This window comes from Gossypium hirsutum, chromosome A03 (assembly GCF_007990345.1).
Source record: "Gossypium hirsutum isolate 1008001.06 chromosome A03, Gossypium_hirsutum_v2.1, whole genome shotgun sequence".
In the NCBI taxonomy this organism is placed as follows: Eukaryota; Viridiplantae; Streptophyta; class Magnoliopsida; order Malvales; family Malvaceae; genus Gossypium; species Gossypium hirsutum.
The window spans coordinates 105049919-105069793 of NC_053426.1; the positions used below are offsets into that span (position 1 = coordinate 105049919).

General features: G+C 33.1%; 2 protein-coding genes across 3 annotated transcripts; both read left to right on the forward strand.

Annotated features, from left to right (window-relative positions):
* Window positions 1-10246: 10246 nt before the first annotated feature.
* On the forward strand, window positions 10247-11936 carry LOC107895599 (protein indeterminate-domain 12). The gene is made up of 3 exons (XM_016820857.2): window positions 10247-10397; window positions 10486-10882; window positions 10977-11936. The coding sequence occupies exons 1-3, from the start codon at window positions 10256-10258 to the stop codon at window positions 11707-11709; spliced, it is 1272 nt and encodes a 423-aa protein (XP_016676346.1). The 5' UTR covers window positions 10247-10255; the 3' UTR covers window positions 11710-11936.
* Window positions 11937-17137: 5201 nt separating this feature from the next.
* LOC107896022 (uncharacterized) lies at window positions 17138-18272 on the forward strand. Of its 2 annotated transcripts, none has more exons than XM_016821182.2 (4): window positions 17138-17379; window positions 17456-17534; window positions 17608-17703; window positions 17788-18272. In XM_016821182.2, exons 1-4 carry the CDS (start codon window positions 17264-17266, stop codon window positions 18157-18159), a joined length of 663 nt encoding a protein of 220 aa, XP_016676671.1. In that variant the 5' UTR covers window positions 17138-17263; the 3' UTR covers window positions 18160-18272. The 2 variants fall into 2 exon arrangements, with proteins under 2 accessions (XP_016676671.1, XP_016676672.1); XM_016821183.2 differs by having other exon boundaries at window positions 17809-18272.
* The last annotated feature ends 1603 nt before the right edge of the window (window positions 18273-19875 follow it).

A 19875-nucleotide genomic window follows, 5' to 3' on the forward strand; every position in this document is an offset into this window, starting at 1 on the left:
GGTGCATCATCAAAATCATCTTCAGCTTCAACTTCAATTTCAACCTAATGCAGATCAGGATCATGCTGATCTTGCTCAGACAAGCTTGCTTATGTTCCATCCTATTTCCTATAGCTCCCTTTATTGAACTTCACATCCATGCTCACAACAATCTTCTTGGTAGATGGATCAAAGACCCTATACCCTTTTTTTCATTGCTGTAACCAACAAAAACTCCAAACATGGACTTTTTTCTAGCTTGGTCCTTTTTTCAGCTGGCACCAATGCATAATATAAAGAACCAAATACTTTTAAGTGTGAAACATTTGGTTTTTAACCAAATCAGGATTCAAAAGGTGTTTTACCTTTAACTGCATTAGTTGGCGGCCTATTTAGCAAATACACAGAAGTATTTACTGCCTCAGCCCAAAATTTGTTAGGCATCTTGGCTTCAAACAATAGGCACCTGGCCATGTCAAGAACAGTCATGTTCTTCCTCTCACAAACATCATTTTGTTGTGGTACGTAGATAGTGGTTAATTGATGATGAATTCTAGCTTCATCACAAATCTTCTAAAACCTTTGAGACACATGCCCAGTCCCATTGTCAGACCTCAACATCTTCAGCTTGTAGCTGGCTTGATTCTCAGCTAATGCCTTGAACTTGCAAAAGAAGTCAGCCACATCTGACATTTGCTTCAAAAATCTCACCTAATAGAATCTAATGAAATCATCAATGAATAGTGCAAAGTACTTACTGCCATTCAAAGAAGAGGTTTTCATAAGTCCACAAATGTTTATATGGACCAGTTGGAGCCTCTCTTGAGCTTTCCAAGCTTTGTTGAAAGGAAAAAGTAGTCTGGTCTGCTTGCTAAGATGAAAAACCTCAAACACATCATTCTTAGGTTCGATCTTGGACATGTCTTCAACTAAATTCATCTTGTACAGCAAACTAAGTGACTTATGGTTCACATGCCCCAGCCTTTTGTGCCACAAACATGATTCATCAGCTAGAGCTGTATGTGCCTTTGTTTCTAACTGATTCACATCTAAAATGAAGGATCTATCATGCATAGCTACTATCACTAGCACTTGATCAAAAACATCCTTGATCACACAAGTATTTCCTTCAAAAATAAGGGAGTAACCCTTTTCTAACAACTGACCAACACTAAGTAGGTCCTGGTCAATATCAGGTACAAAGAGAACTTTTAAGATAGTTTTGCTACCTGACTGAGTGCAAATCACAGCCTTACCCTTGCCTTTGGCCTCTATGAGCTCACCATTGTTGATTTTGAATTTGGACACAAACCTAGTATCTAGTTCCCTAAACATGCTTTTTTTCTGAAGTCATGGGATGAGTGCAGCCACTGTAAACCAGCCAATTCTTCCTAACTTTGCTTAAGCTTGCAAAGTAGGAGGCAGTAAAGACTTGGTCCTTTTGAACTTAGACATCCTTAGCAGCCTGAGCTTGATTCTACTACTGTGGTTGTGTTCTTTCTTTGTTCTTGCAAACTTTCTCAATGTGGCCAAGTTGCTTGCAGTTTCTACATTGAATGTCAGGCCTGTACTAGCAGTATTTTTCCAAATAAGTGGACTTCTTGCAGTGAGTGCATGGTGGAAACTTCTTTTTGGCAGTATCCTTCTTCCTTTTCTCTTTCTTTTCTAGCCAATGCTTCTTCACCTTGTAATTTGAGCTTGAGCTTGATCTCTCTCTGCTCTTGGCCTGAAAAGCTCCCTCATAATGCTCTTCTATTCTATTTGCTCTTCATTGCTCCTGTGCATAGAAAGCATTTATCAGCTGTGTCAAGCGTATAGCTGATAGGCCTCTCGAGTTTTCCATAGAAGAAATTTTTTATTCATACTTCTCTGGTAGAGTAGTAATGACTTTTTCAACTATCCTCTTGTGACTAAACTCATCTCCAAACAGTCTTATGTTGTTGGCTATGGTCATAATCCTGTCAACATATTGCTTGATGGTTTTAGACTCCTTTATTCTCAGATTCTCAAAGTCCTTTCTCAAATTTATCAACTGCTACTGCCTGGTCTTGTCTGACCCTTGAAACTCTTCCTTGAGTCTGTCCCAAGCCTGCTTTGGAGATTCACAAGCCATTATTCTTGTGAAAATAACATCCAAAACTCCATTTTGAAGACATGACATAGCCTTATACTTTTTGGCAGCATCCTCATTATGCTGCCTGATTTGAGCTATGGTTGGATTAGCTCTCAAAGGTGGTGGTTCTATGTCAACAAGAACAACATTCCACAAATCATGAGCATGTAGATATGTCTTTATTTTTACAGCCCAAATGTTGTAGTTTTCACCAGAAAAGACAGGTGGTGGTGGTGGTGAAAAACTTATCCTTTTGAAGCAATTGAACAAGCCAACAAAGATAGCTTTTATTTCTTTTCTTTCAAGCACGATTCACTTAAAGAATCAACATAAATCAACACACAACAAAGACCCTTAAAGATGACCGGCTCTTGATACCATTTGTTGAGTTTTTAAGTAAAAAAAAAGATCAAAAAACAAATAAAAATTGTATTGAAAGATGAAAAACAGAAGCAAAAATCGGATGTTGAATGAAAGAAGAAATTAACTTTTCTCACATACTTTTTCCAGCAAAAATAACTTGTACATATATGGTTCTATTACATTGGAAGAAAATAAACTTTGCTTGTGCAAGTGAATAAGCTGTAAAATCAGCTTAATGATAACCTAGAGCCTATATAAAAACTGCTAAGTACTTGGCTAACCTTAGCCAATCAAAAAGTTGTTGTCAAATCAAATACAAGTCACATGTTACGAAAAAGTACTTCATCCGGATTACATCATAGACATTTGCATGCTGTTGTATTTCATTCAGATTTCTTGCATGCTGTTGTTTGTGGCCACCTTTTTAACAGGATGAAACAATTTACGACTGCTCCTAGTGATCTCCCTCCCAACAAGTAAATTTTAAATTCAATTGACGTCCACATGATCTTTCCTTTTTTGGTTTTGAATTAAGAGGGAAATAGTGGACATTTGTAGGCATGGGGACTATATGTGGATTTACATTGTGGGGGGAATGGTTGCGGTGGCAATAATGATCACAGCACACACAACAAAGCAGCAATTAAGGCATTACCCTAATGTGGTGATCACCAAGCAGAAGAGGGCATCTATATCAGAGCTTGATAGTCCTAATCAAGCTACTGTTTCTGGCCAAAAGTTCTTGAAGAAGTCTTTCCTCAGAAAAGTGGCTCACATTCAGGAACCCAAACTTTGAGCTTCTAAATCTATTACACATACATGGTGTTGCATTTCAAATAACTCTTCTTCTACATGTTAATAGCTTTCATGTGTTCATTTCAGCCCACCCAAACTATAAAGAGGCTCGGACTACATCTTTGCATATTAATCGGTATTAAATTGTATATTTTTATAATAATAAAAAATGTAATTTCACCATTTTAATAACTTGTAACTTTATAATTTTTAAAAGATTAAATCAAATGTTTATCATCTTTTAAGGTCAAAATGCAATTTTACCATTTCTAATTTGAAATTTTATAAATTATAAAAAGACCTAAATAAACAATTTTTCATTTTAAGGGGATCGGAGCCCCTACTAGGCTCCCTAGCTTTGCCATTGACATACAATTTCAAGAAATTACTATGAAAATATTTTATCAAGAACGAAGTAATAATTTTCGAAAGATATAGTAATGCACAAAAAGGAAAAGAAAAATACATTCAAGCTTAGACATATCAATTGATTATACCAAGATTAATGTAATTAATATGAAAGATAACAAATTTCTAAAAATTACTTATTACATTACAACTTATATATATAAGTTGAACTTAAACTTGAATTTTTAACTCTTAGATATATATATATATATAAAACGAATTATTTAAACAGATTTGGATAGACCAAACTCGAATTCAATCCTAATATTTTTTAAATCAAATCTCGAAAATACCTCTTCCACACTCATAATACCATGACAACTTCTTGAACCTTACCCGTTATTTGGCCTACGTTATTAACCATTAGATTCAAATAATAGACTCATATATCTCATACCTTTTAGTTCAGATACTTGATCCATTTTGATTTCCAAGTCCTTGTTTTTAAAATCCTCATTATCGTTTAATAATTCCTTTTTTTTCTTAAATGGTTTATTTAGCCACCTTCTACAGGACTTTTGTTACCTTGAAACATTGACTTGTATAAGAGTATCAATAATCCAAGCATCATTAAACATGAAGGCAACCTACTTTGCTTCATGTAAGCAATAATATTTCTATCTTTTCGACCTTTTTAGGTATAAACCCACCAATGAATCTTCCATGGTAAGGAAGCTCCAATGAATTTTTGGTGAGAGAATTTAATTCAACATCGAAAAATAATCTCTTTCATTATTTATCGTATTTTTATCTTAATGTTAACAAAGTTATCTTACCTTTCAAAAAAAAATATATTGAAATGTATTTCAAACTAACTGCTCTACTAATCTCGAAATTCACATTTCACAAAACACTTTATAAAAAGATCAAATAAAAAACTTGCATTGATTTCAACTCTTTAATTGATAATTGATTTAGGATTCAAACTCTAAACAAACCCTACCATCACCTTTTATTGGAAGGAAAAAATAACATTGTTGCAAAAATTGTTAGTAATATAGATCTAATTTAACTATTAGTTAGTTAGCAGATATAGCAGTTAGTCTGTTACACCTGTGTTAGTTCCCAATTCTATTATTTCTCTTTTCTTTTGTAAGTTGTATATAACTAAGCCTTTGAATGGTGAAAAAGAACTCTTAACAATTCCCTTGCACTCATTTTCTACATGGTATCAGATGTAAAATTCTCTTGCATTTTTCTACATTTTCTCGCTTCCCAAACACTCTGTTTCTTTGATTTTCACTGGTTTCTTTCTTTCCAATGGCACTCTATGATCCTACACTACCTTCTAGTCCTTATTACCTTCATCCAAATGAAAATCCAGCGTTAGTTCTTGTTTCTCCTGCCTTATCAAGCTCGAATTATCATTCTTGGTCTCGAGCAATGAAACTAGCGCTCTTATCCAAGAACAAGCTTCAATTTGTTGATGGCACAATCACAGTTCCGATCAAAACGGATCCTCTTTATCCAGCTTGGGAAAGGTGCAATACTATCGTGATTTCTTGGCTGCATCACTCCATCTCGCCTTCGATCATGAATAGTATTCTCTGGCTCAACTTTGCTTATGAGATTTGGCTCGATCTCCATGAACGTTTTTCTCACGGAGATATTTTTTTGCCCTCTTCACAGTCTGTTACTCCCTTGCCATCTGATCCTTGTGTCAATTTGGCACAAGAACAGTTACAACAGCTGCTCGTCAAACTCTACCTCCCCACCTCATGTTACCAACACTGCATCTTCCTTACACCAAACGACTTCTACATCTGCAGGTAACCCCTTTTCCTTTCAGTCCCACCATTGGATTATAGATACTGGTGCAACCGGTCATATTACACATTCTTTATCCTTGTTTGCCTCTTTCACTGCAATTCAACCTGTACATATCACTCTTCCTAATGGCACCAAAGTTTGTGCTCGATTTTCTGGTACAGTTATTTTTAGTGATAGCCTTTATATTACAAATGTCCTTTATGTTCCTCACTTTGCTTTCAGTCTCTTGTCTGTCACTAAACTTACTGCCACCTTACCTTGTTCATTCACTTTTCATAAAACTCATTGTTCCCTACAGGCTCTTCCCTTTATGAAGATGATTGGTACGCTAAAGTTTTTCATAGTCTTTACATTTTGGACTCACCAGCTCAAACCTTCTCCATTACTGTTCCCACTGTCTTGTCAGCCACCACCACCTCCTGTCATCTTTGGCACCATCGTCTTGGTCACCTTTTTGATTCAAGATTGAAGTTACTTTCTCCTTATATTCCTTCTTTGTCCATAGAAAATAATTCAGATTGTAAAGCTTGTCATTTGGTAAAACAAAAGAAAATTCATTTTCCTGTAAGCAATTCTGTTTACAATAAAGTGTTCGATCTTGTTCACATTGATATTTGGGGTCCGACTGATGTTGTTTCTGTCACTGGTCATCGTTATTTTCTAACTATTGTTGATGATTTCAGTCGTTTTACTTGGATTGTTCTATTGAAAGCCAAATCTGAAGTTCGTACTCATATTCAGAATTTTTATACACTTATTGAAACTCAATTTTCCTCAAAAATTAAGGTTTTTTGCACTGATAATGGCCGTGAGTTTGATATTCCAGCTTTTTATGCTTCTAAAGGAATCATTCATCAAACTTTTTACGTTGAAACCCCACAACAAAATGGTCTTGTTGAACGTAAGCATCAACATATTCTTAATGTTTCACGGGCTCTTTTGTTCCATTCTAGTTTACCTAAGCATTTTTTGGGACATGTTGTTCTTCATTCTGTATTCCTTATTAACCGTACCCCAACTCCTCTTTTGGCTAATCTCACTCCTTTTGACAAACTTTACCAAGCCAAGCCTAATTTTCAGCATTTATGAGTCTTTGGTTGCCTTAGTTTTGCTATAACCCTTACTGCCCCTTGTTCTAAATTTGATCCTCGAGCCCGTGCGTGTATTTTTCTTGGGATTCAACCTAATGTTAAAGGATATATCATTTTTGATCTATTGTCACATGCCATATTTGTTTCAAGAAATGTCATCTTTCATGAGTCAACATTTCCTTTTTCTCATCACCCATCTCCTTCCTCCACCTCAAAACTGGTTTTTGATCCTTCCACCACTTATGATTTTCCATCTTAGCCACAAGTTACACCAACCTCTCAGCCCAATGTTACACCTACTTCTCCCTTACAATCTTCCAGACCATCTCGTACTCGGAAACCACCTTCTTATTTAGACCAATATCATTGTTTTTTAAGCAAGGCTGCTACTAATCATCTTCGATGTCCACCACCTTTCTCCAACCTTTCTTCAACCCATTTACATTCCACTCTTGCCATTAGTGCTTCCTCTGTACCTAAAACATATTTACAAGCTAGTAAACATTCCCATTGGAGAAATGCAATGCAGGCTAAAATTTCTGCTCTTGAACAAAATCACACCTGGATCATTATGGATTTACCTCCAGGCAAGACTGCAATAGGTTGCAAATGGGTTTATCAAGTGAAACATAAAGCCGATGGTTCCATTGAACGTTACAAGGCTCGTCTAGTTGTAAAGGGGTTCACACAAGCCGAGGGTGTCGATTATTTTGATACTTTTTCACCTGTAGCCAAGATCACCATTGTTCACTTGTTACTTGCTATTACTGCTTCTAAGAATTGGTATTTGCACCAGCTTGATGTTAACAATGCTTTTTTGCATGGTGATTTGAGTGAAGAATTTTATATGCTTTTACCTCCTGGTTTTAATTCACCAACTCCCAATAAGGTTTGTAAGTTACAAAAATCCTTATATGGTCTAAAGCAAGCAAGTAGGTAGTGGTTCTTTAAGCTCACATCTGCTCTTACTTCTCTTGGCTATATTCAATCCAGTTCTGATTTTTCCTTGTTCGTTAAAAAAGATGTTGTTTCCTTCACTGCCTTACTGGTTTATGTCGATGATGTCATCCTAACTGGTGATAACTTCGATGAAATAGCAAGAGTTAAAGCTTTTTTGGATTCTACATTTAGAATCAAAGACTTTGGTGATTTAAAATATTTTCTTGGACTTGAGGTTGCTCGAAGCTCTGCTGGTATTTATCTTTGTCAACAAAAATATGCTTTAGACATATTGTCCGATTTTGGTTTCTTAGATTGCAAGCCCGTTAAGACCCCAATGGCTACAAAAGTCCCTCGCGATGCTTCTGCGGAATTACTTCCTGATAATACTCTTTTCCGGAAACTTATTGGCCGACTATTGTATCTGGTTTCTACTAGACCTGATATTGCTTTTGCAATTCAACAATTGAGTCAATTCTTGGACCAGCCTACAATCACTCATCTGCAAGCTACTCATCGTGTTCTTCGTTACTTGAACGGCTGCCTGCTTCTGGTCTCTTCTTTTCTGCCTCTTCATCACCTGTACTGAAGGCTTTTAGTGATTCTGACTGGGCTGGTTGCCCTGTGACACGCCAATCTGTAACTGGTTATTGTCTGTTTTATGGTGACTCCTTCATTAGTTGGAAGGCCAATAAGCAAACCACTGTGTTTTGTTCTTCCTCAGAAGCAGAATATCGCGCACTTGCCTCTACTGCTTGTGTAATTCAGTGGCTTCGATCTCTTTTGCGTGATTTGCACCTAGCTATTTCTGGTCCTACTGCTTTGTTCTGTGATAACAACTCCACTCTTCAGCTTGCTGAAAATCCCATATTTCATGAACGTACTAAACACATAGAAATTGACTGTCATCTCGTTCGTGAGAAGGTGCACTCCGATGTTATTAAACTGCTCCCTTGCTCCTCCAAGGATCAACTAGCTGATATTTTTACCAAAGCTCTTGCTGCTGTTCCTTTTCAGATCATGTTGTCCAAAATGGGATTGCTTTCCATATACTCTCCAGTTTGAGGGGGGCTGTTAGTAATATAGATCTAATTTAACTATTAGTTAGTTAGCAGATATAGCAGTTAGTCTGTTACACCTATGTTAGTTCTCAATTCTGTTATTTCTCTTTTCTTTTGTAAGTTGTATATAACTAAGCCTTTGAATGGTGAAAAAGAACTCTTAACAATTCCCTTACACTCCTTTTCTACAAAAATTCCAAGAATAATTCAGTTTAAGATAAATATAATATCAGTGATTGTTGCTATTTTGAAACTTAATAATAATAGCCATCATCATCATTCCGGCTAATGAGTGCTTTAAGAGGGGTTTGAGTTACACCGGTGTTGAGGCCTCTTAAAGTAATAACATCGTTAAATCCGAAATCTTGAAAGCTCAATCCAAAGATATGTCCAAACACAAAATTCTTACAGAGTAAATAATAAAATTCAACAGACCACTGTTGAGGTGAAGATTTCAGCTACCTTATCCACTAGCAAACCTTAATTAGCCTGTTGGTTTTCAGATCCACGTCAAAACATTAATGTTATACTATTCGATTATTGCCAATAATTGCAATGATTTTCATTTAAACATTAATTCAACCTACTTATTCTGCATCATTATATTGTTAACGTAATTTAATATGTGAGTTTTACTTTTTTTTTATGTAATATTTGTGTTATTGTTTAGTCTAATTTAATACATATATTTGACAAAAGTTATATATTTTGATATCTAAAGATAACAAAGTTAATTTTTTAGTGTTTAATTTGGATTATAGGGTTGATTTGACAAAATATAATTACTTTTTCGAAGATGGAAGTTAATTTTTGGTATTATTAGGTTTAAATTTTTCATGATTTTGTTGTAGAATAAATTTAGTATTAATTGTAATTTCTTTTAATTATTTATCAAATACAGTCCGATAGATATGATTTAATTTGGGTTTTAAGATTGATTTAATAAAAATTAATTGCTAATTAAGAATTTTCATCTTATCAATTTTAAAACCTGATTCAAAACCTCTAATATATTTAGGTATCAAAATGTATAAGGTATACAATGCAATTAACAACATATTTCTCTTTTGGGGTTGTGAGGAAAACTAATTCTAGCAATTCAAAGCAAAGCAAAGCAACAATCAAGAATGACAAACACAAATATGCCAAATTTGTGATGAGTGGATCATGGAAGCAGGTAGAAATTTAATGTTACATATGATATCACCCTTACAAAATTTTAACGGAAGGCAAAACTTGTCTCTTTATTTGGATCTCTCCTTTGGCATCCTCTACACTTTTTCCATTTTTAATTTCTCTGCAACTCTTTCTTTTTGTCTCATTAATTACCTGTCTCAACTAATTCTTTATGTCAATAACATAAACGGAAAACAGCTTTTGAAGTTCTTCTTCCATCCCCACTTATGGACTTCCTTCTTTTGACCCTTGAAAAGAAATTCATTGGGGATTTGCAACAAGTTCACTTACTTGTCACATACACGACAAACAGACCCAACTTTTAATGTATAGTTTATTCATGGATGATCTTAACAAATGTTGTTTGATGGAATGATGTTGCTATCAAAGAATTCTTATTCCGGATTAGTTAACAATACATGGACCATGGTCTTCCATCGTGGTTGGTATGGAATTTTTTCTTCCTTTTGTCGGCTAGCCAAGTCCCCCACCTAATTGGATCATATATTAACTGCTGCTTAACATTGTATCAGTATCAACTATCAAAAGGCCAGTTAAACATGTCAAACTTTGTTCAAGATTTTGAAGAAGATGAACATCACAGCACTGTCATCTCACAGTCGTCTAATGAGAGTCCCAATCCTATTGAACATCCTATCACCACAAGTTCAAAGAAGAAAAGGAATCTTCCAGGGAATCCAGGCAAGCATGCTTTCTGTACAATTGTTTAAGTAAGTTGCATGAAGGTATTCTAAGATCACTAAGTTTTCAGTTTTTGGCAAATTTTCAGATCCTGATGCGGAGGTGGTAGCACTGTCTCCAAGGACGCTAATGGCAACCAACAGGTACATATGTGAGGTGTGTCATAAAGGATTTCAACGAGATCAGAACCTTCAGCTGCATAGAAGAGGGCATAACTTGCCTTGGAAACTGAAGCAACGAATAAATACAGAGGTTAAGAAAAGGGTTTATGTATGTCCTGAGCCGAATTGTGTTCATCATCATCCGAGCCGGGCTTTAGGCGACTTGACTGGCATTAAGAAGCATTTCTGCAGGAAGCATGGAGAAAAGAAATGGAAATGTGATAAGTGCTCTAAAAGATATGCTGTCCAATCGGATTGGAAGGCACACGCCAAGATCTGTGGCACCCGAGAATATCGTTGCGACTGTGGCACAATTTTTTCGAGGTATGTAGCATATATATATGTTCTTCTGTAAGTGATCCAAGGTGTGACGGATGATACTGAAATCATGATTTTTCAATCCATTTGTTTTGAACAGGAAGGACAGCTTCGTCACACATAGAGCCTTCTGCGATGCATTAACAGAGGAAAATTACAAGGTGAACCGTAACCATGGTGCCATTGGAGGATCAATTTTGCAGAAGCAAGCAGACGAGACAATGTCCATTTCTGACAACACAAAGATGAATCTGTCGATTGGAAATGAGAGCATGGACAACTCACAGAGGCTATTGTCTTTGAAGTCTACCGGGATCATGAATACCTCCAGCAATTTGGATCAAATTTTCAATCCAACAACATCCCTGGCTTCTACACTTGCGATGGGGTCTGCTTATACATCTGCAACAGCCTTGTTACAGAAAGCTGCACAAATGGGCGCTAAGATTAGTGATAATACAATCGCCCCAATCCTATTCAGAGGTTTTACTGGATATTCAACCAGCAACATGAACTCATCTGACTCAGTCCATGACGGTTCGAATGGCGCCGGTACCAATGGTTTGTATGTGGGAGAAGAAACATCTCACAATCCTCTTGCTCCAACTGCGTTGTTCGACTCTCATTTTCTACAGGCAGAGAATGGGAAAGCTGCAAACCTGTTGGGACAAGTGTACATGGAAGGTGGACAAAAACTTACAGTTGATTTCTTAGGTGTGGAACCAACAGGGCATCAGAATGTGGATAACGAAAGAAACTATGACGGAAACATAATGAACTTGGGCTACTCCAACGCGCAGGAAGGGCTGAAAAATTTACGTGCTAACTGGTAAACTGCTGAACTAGTTCCAGCCTTTAAGTTATTAGTGATGTTGTAGTAATTGCACCACTTTTTCATCAAGGAGCGATCTCATTTCAATTTTTGGTTTAACATAATCGGAAACATATAGCCATGCTAATCAAAGATGATGTAACATTTATGTATTTGCTGCTAATATCGTTTTAACTAGCTGTCATTGGACGATATTGGAAAAGACTAGTGGCGGAACTAGAAAATTTGTTGGGCGAAATTAAATTATATATTTTTACTATAGTAAAAATATAATTTTAAAATTTTAATAATATATATTTTTATAGTTTTTAAAGAATTAAATTCAATTTTTATTATTTTTGAGGGGGTTAAAATATAATTTTATAAATTATAAACGAACTAAATAAAATTTTTTACATTTTATGAGATTAGGCCATACCAGCCCTGTTAACTCCGTTACTGTAAAAGACCCTACTTAAAAACGAATAAATCAAGAATATATCATTTCTTCCATTAATAATTTATTTTACCCAAGCATCTATCAAACTAGTTACTTACGAATTGGGACGATAGACATTTACCAAGTAAAACATCAGTGGACTCACGTCAAGGATGTGAATTCTCATATATCCTTTCATGAAAGGAATCTCATGCATTAATTTGAAATACGTTGAATCTCATGCATAAAGTCCAATACATGCATTACTTCCCAAATCCCAATATATGAACAAAACATTAAACAAGATGAGTGCATGTCCAAATTCATCCTTTAAATCTTTATTAAAATTATCGAGAGCAACATCTACTTTTTAATGGTAGAAAGATTAATAATTAGATTTACTTCAATAAATATTTTAAAATGTTTAAAATTAACATAAATACTCCTCCTAAAAGAAAACTCTAAAAATTTATTATTTAGTGTATGACATACTAGATTTTCAAAAAATTTTGCGTGTATAAATTAAAACATCCATTAAACCTTCAAAACCAAAAATATGCTAACTACATTTTCTTCGATTTGGACTAAAGTTAATAGCAAATTAATAGATACTCCTACAACACATATTGTCTCAAGTTAGTTGCGAATTGTGACACAAACTTCACTCTTTTATCATACCTATCGTCATTATTTTGATAAATACAAGTTTCCGAATATGAAAGCAAAATGGTCTATATTAAAACAAATATAAGCAGCAAGAAATTAACCATATGCAATCATATTTTAATCATTTCTCATGTAATAGGCAAAAGAGCTAAATTGATATTTGCAACTAAATTTTAACAGTGTTAGCAGGAATGCAATGATCAGTGCCAACTGCTTTAGGAATTGAGAATGAATAAGATAAAAACACAATTTGAATTTTTTACATCTGCGGGATTTTTCCCAAAAAGATAATATTCACTATTTTAGCCACTCATAGAAGAAGTGATTACAACCTCTAACACTCACCAAATTAGACTTCTCACTTTTGTACTTAAAATCTAGATAATTCTCTTCAAATTCTTCCCCCTAAAAATGAAGATTTAAGACATAAACCAACACACTTGATTTTGCGCTCAATGCACTCGCAAGAAAACATTCCTAATGAACAAGAATAAGTTCTCTTAGTTCAATATATCATCTATACAAGTGTCCCCAATTTATAAGGAATTGAGACTTGCTAACATACTAAATCAATTACAATCAATTTTCCCTTAAAACTAGTAAGATAAGTATAAAGAATATCTCCAATGGGCTCAAGATAAGTCTTGACTGTTTAACATATGCTTCCAAGTTTTACCCAATTTGATCCAATCTCACCAAATTTAGGAAGTTGATTGCCTTTATCCAATTCAAACCAATCTCCAATATATGTTGTTATAAACAGTTTAGATATCATAGATGGACTTGCAGTGCACCAAAATATTAGTAAGAATCAAAACCCAATAATTTTTATTGTCAAAATTTGTCAATTTAAACATGGCAAGTTTCTGAGTTAAACAGTACCAAACGCCAATAGGCACTACTCAAAAGTTGCCACAACAATGTCCCTCTTCGACATTTTTTGAACAAAAACCATTATATGAGAACACATATAATAAGAAATACAAATGCTCCTAAATCATACTTCATGATTAACATAATCAATGAAATCAATCACAAATGCCAGAAATAAGATCTCATCAATAATCAAATACTAAGAATTATATAATAACTAGTTTTTTTATTATCTGCAATACTAGGGGTAATTGTATTTGATATTAAATATGTTTTTAATTAGTTGTTTTAATTTAAAATAATAATTGATCATATTAAGTATTTGAAAATTATTTAATTTTTTATTTTGATTTTTAAAATGTGTTTAAAAACTACTTTTAATTATTAAAACAATATACAATTTAGAATTATGTTTTTGGAAATTGTCTATTAAAAGTGATGATGTAAAATAAAAAATATTTTAAAATTTATTTTATATAAAGTATGTATATAAAAAATAATTAAAAATGCTTATTAAAATAAATAAAATTAAAAAATAATGAAAGCATTTTCTAATTTGACTTTGTAGAATAATTAATGGTGGATCCTACCTAATTTTTAAAATTAAAAGTGTGTAAAGCATTAAGAATTTGAAAATATTAAAATTTGTAAATAATCTTAACTATAAAATTTAAAAATTGTAAATAACATTAATGTGAAAAATCTTTTTTTAAAAACACCTTAAGCATTGACACTAAAATTTGAAGGGTGAAAATAAAAATTATTAATGGCTTACTTATTAAATTTAAAAATTATAAATAATCTTAATGTGACAATATTAAAAATAAAAAATTCATTCTGGGGCACTAAAAAAGTGGATTAAAACAACGACATAAACACTGATTAAAAAATATATAATTAATAAATCATAATACAAAAGTTTTTTAAAAATTGGGGTTCTTAAAAAAATTAATTATGGCATTAATTTTTTTTTAACTCTTACCATCATTTATATTATGATTAATTGTGGGTGCTAATTAATATTTAAAAAATACAATAGATGAGTTATTGATATTTATTTTTTTAATATGTTATAAATCTAGCATGATAACTTGATGATCAAAATATTTATTATTTTAAATATAATTTAAATTCAAATCATACTAATTACGCTGTTATTAGAGACTATTCTCTTATAATTCACCAATAATAAATTCATCCATCCTACTTTCCTTTTTCGTTTGGATGTCATCGCACTTCCAGTTTATTTTTGTGCATTCAACTTCGAATGAAATGCGGCGTAATTAATATGTGTATTTTATATGTACCACATTTTATGTTGTTAACACTTATTACCAAAACCAAATAAAAAAGAACACCCAAAAGTAATTATAACAGTAGCATCAAAAAAATAATCCCTGGGTAAAAATAAGAAATTTCTAGTAGATTGTATTTCGGTCTCTTTGTATTTTTAAATTATGTAATTTTCACAATTTTTACTAATGTTTGTGTGGTAATTTTTTTGGCTTTTATTGAAAATTATATGTTAGATTACCAGCACGAGTAAATATCCCAAATGTTTAATGATTGTGTATAAAATAGCTTAGCAGATTTATGAATTAAATGCCTCTAATTAGTAGTTAAACTATATCTATTGAAAACAAAAATTTTTTGTATACATGTATAAAGATATGATATTTTATATAAATTAATACTTGTACGCATCATAAGTTATGATAAACACTCTCTGTTATAATTATTTTTTGGTCAAGATCCAAATACAACTCATTTTAGAAATTTTAAATGTGCAATATGTTTTCAAGTTGCTCTACAACAATACATAAAATGGGTATTTAAAGAAAGTTGAGAATATATATTAATTACGAATATTCTTTTATTAATAAATGTCTTGAATCAATTGGAGATTCAATAATGACATGATTTTGTGATTATTATTTTGATTTGATTGTTTTTCCAACACTAGGAGGAGAGAAATAATAGTTGAATAAAATAAATTAATTATAATGTACTATCATTATCTAAATCCCCGTAAAAAGTAATTTGAACTAAGAGTTCAAAAAAGATAATTCATTTTATTACAAGTTAGCTAGTAAATGCATTTATTAACTTAATAAGAATAATTAAGTGTTATATAACAGTTAATGTTTTGTTTTAAATCAAAGTTCTAGTAGGAAAATATGTTAGAATAAATGAAGGTAATGGATGCCTAAATCATGGTATATTGATTGGCTCCAAAGATGAAAATTATTGTAAAAGAAATATAAATATGGATATTATATAGTGGAGGCGAGTGCTCCTGAAGAGACTCAAGACATAACTAACTATTAACACCCTATAAGAGATTTAGGTACCTAAAGATGAAAATAAAAAGATCTCGATAAGTTATATTAATACGATAAAATAAGGAATCATGGAAAATAGAAAAGTTGTCTACAACAGTTTGTATGCAATGATATTATTGAGATAATGAAAGAAAATAAGGATATTGAATAAACGTATCGAGAAATATAGACATCGAAAAGGTTGGCCAAAATGGAAAGATGCAATTCAAATAGAATTAAATTTATGAAGTTTTTGTCAACTGAGTTTTAACTCAATTGGCATTGCATTATTGCTAGTGAAGGAGGATGTGGGTACGAGTACGTTGAAGCGCATTACTCTTTTTTTGTAATGGATACAATAACCTTTAGATATTTTAGTAGCATGAAAGTTCATAACAATTCTAAATTTTTATCAAGTAAATTTAAAATATTTATTGTTTTAAAATTTATTTTATTCAATATTTAAAATTGTTAATACTTGAAATTATTTTTATTTATAAATTAAATAATTTAAAATAATATTTTAATACCTCAATAAGCTTACTAAAAACCGTGCTCAAGATATATGTTATAGTCTTTTAAAGCTTCACCCCATAAAGAAATACGTACAATTGAATACCTCAACATACTCCTAACCATTTTCATAAGAGTAGGGTATATTATTCTATTGCAATGTACGTAGAGCACAAATCCCACTTTTTTCTAGAAATTTGGAAAAATCAAGATTTTATCTTCATTTGACATAATATATACCACTTCTATTTAATCTCACGATTTTGATTTTTTTTTTAATCACACATCAAAAATATCAATAATCATATAGTGAAATAAGTCAAGTATGAATGTGATAAAATAGATTTATCGACTCCAGTCTAATTATAATCACCTTATATTTGACTTGTCATTTATATAATGAATTATTCAAATTGTATAAATATGAATCTTTAATATAATATTTTAAAAAAATGCATTGGTGTTGAATATATATATATATATATAGGACACTCACCTTCATGTCTAGAAAACATAGATGATACAATCTTATTAATATTTATCTTACAGTTGAGAAATACATATTTAGTGAAAACCTAGCTTTTAAGCTTTATGAGAGGAGAATAAATTCGTGTTTATCAACCAACCTTTATTCTCCCACTAGTAAATTAATTATTCATTTTTATCGGCTCCCTGGAACTGGAACTGGATTCTAACCTTTTAGGACAGAAAGAAAGAGGTTGTAAACATGATCACAACAAGCGTAGCCAGAAACTGAAACCAAAATGGCTAATCCTGATTTGACTGTAGTGGTTCTCAACCTGTCTCCTACAGTCACCCTTGGAGACCTCAATGCATATTTCTCTAACTGTGGCCATGTCGAGAAAATCAAGCTTTTGGGGTAATTTATTCAAACTTCTATAGCTTAATTAATTGCTTCCTATCTTCTTCTTTTTTATTTGGTTGTTTGAAAGCAGTGCGAATAGAGACCGATCACTGTCAGCTCTGGTAACCTTTAGGCAGCCATATGCTTATCAAACAGCTCTTCTCCTTAATGTAAGATGTTTGAAATTTTTTAATATTTTCCTTTGTTTGTATTTTATGTGTAACGTAAGAACCTAGTTTGCAGAATGCTAATTTTGCAGGCCAACCAATTCGAATTCTGCCAAAGAAGGTTGCTGCAGATCCTCCAGTCTCATATAGAACTATTCCTATTGTTACTGAGGTAATTTCCTTTTTCCTTATTTCAAACATGTATGTGAATGAGCATTTAACTGTATTTAGTTGCACTGGACACTTCTACATTTAGAAAAGCAAGCACGATGTGCAGAACAACAAGACAGGAGGAAACATGCCGGGATTGCGAGCTGCAGTTGAGGCGATAGCTGTAGAAGGGGTTGAGAAATTGAACCAGGCAAGAGATGAACTGAATCACAAGCTCAAATTAACAGAAAACAGTAGAGTGGTAATGGAAAAAACCAGGTTAGCAGTGTGTGCTGCTGATCAGGCGATTTATGCAGCTGAGGAAGCAGCAAAAGACGTGGCAAAGAGGATCAAGAATACTGATTATGTTGCAGTAGGTGCTACATGGTTGTCGGATGTGCTTCAAAAAACATCCAAGCTTGTCTTAGAGCTTGGCCATAGGAAGGGTTGTAGTCCCAACTCTAGGGATCGTATATGATCAGTTTGTTTTTATTTGTATAAATGGTAAACAAATATATAATAAGCAGTAACGGTAAACTCGATACCACTAATTATTATTGATTGCAATCTCTCTTGCTTCCTTCTTAAAAATTTATCATATTATGACTTATGAGCTTCTCATGTTTTAATTCATTTATAATAATTGTTCTTTTTCACCTTTGGATTCCGGATACATTCCTCCAAAATTTCATATAAAAAACACCAAAGAACCACGTTTGATCCGGGCGGAGACAATTGATGCTAAAGAAAATCCATACAGGCATGCCTTCTGTTCAAACTTGCAAAAACATGGTACATGACAATTGATGCTAAAAGCCAATTTTGCTGGAGACATGCTAACATTTTGGAATAAATTACTGGCTAAATAACAAACAAATAAACAATACTCACATTTCACAAGGACAAAAATATGGCAAAGCTTTGATTATATGACAGATTTTTTCCAAGGCAGCGATGAAAAACATAAATTCTGCCGAACTACGTACTAATCAACGTAAACACAAGCTTTCTTTCCAAGAATGGACGCTGATGGGTTCTATTGGAAACTAAATTGAGCAAGAAATGGAACCGGGATAGATTTGTCATTCGTCGCCACCTGATCATGTCTCTTAGAAATTAATTTTGCAACCAATGAAAATCAAAAGCTTTGAAAATTGGCATTCATCAGGCGGTGCAAAACTCAGCAATTGTTTTTCTTTGTGTTCCTCGTCTAACGTTGTTGCTGATTGGATTGCCAAGAGCTCTCCAGCAGGGTCGTTACCTGTTTACTGGGTTACAAATATTCCTGAAGCTTTAAAAAACCTTATTATTTTTTACATTGTTAATTAATGAAAATATCACATTTTAAGTAATAAAAAAAATGTACACTGAAACTTAAATTAAGGATAGAGTTAATAATACCTTATTAATGTACCTTACGATTATTTTCATTATTTTAAATATTAATTTTTTGGAAAAAAAAGGACATCTTTAATATCTTTTAATTTTTTTTGATGAAAAATAGAAAAATATAATAAATAAATTACGCCAACTGGCCTAACTCCCCAAACAAGGGTCTTCCAAACATTCACAAACCTTAACTTCCCGAGTGAGCCATCTTGGCAAGTCTATCAACTTCTAGGTTCTCTTCTCTGGGTATACAATAAATATTCCAGTGAGAAATCTGAGATAGTATTTGAAGAATACTCCTAATCAGAGTCGTATTAGACCCTCCTGTAGAACTCTCTCAAATGGCCATCATCACTTCAAGACTATCTGTCTGAACCATCACATTATCCAAACCACGATCAATTAGGGTATTTAAACCATCCAATATACCCCACAATTCAGCCTCAAACATTGAACAGCTTCCCAAAAATATGTTATAACCAATGATCCACTCCCCATTTCGATTTCTCACAATCCCTCCTGCTGCTGCAGAATCATCCTCAAGCCTAACAGAACCATTTGAATTTAAAAAACCCAACCTCCTGGCAAATGAAAGTACAAGGTCATCTTCCTCCTTGTATTCAAAATGACTCTGATCAGTCTTCAAAACATGTTTGATCCAACTATACGAGGCTCCGATAATATCAAAACTACTCCATGACGCATCTTGAAAGATAAAGAGGTTATGATTCTTCCAAATACGACAAATGATAATCCCGAAAAGACATCCCCAATCAACCTCCCCAAAGCAAAAATCATACTGATT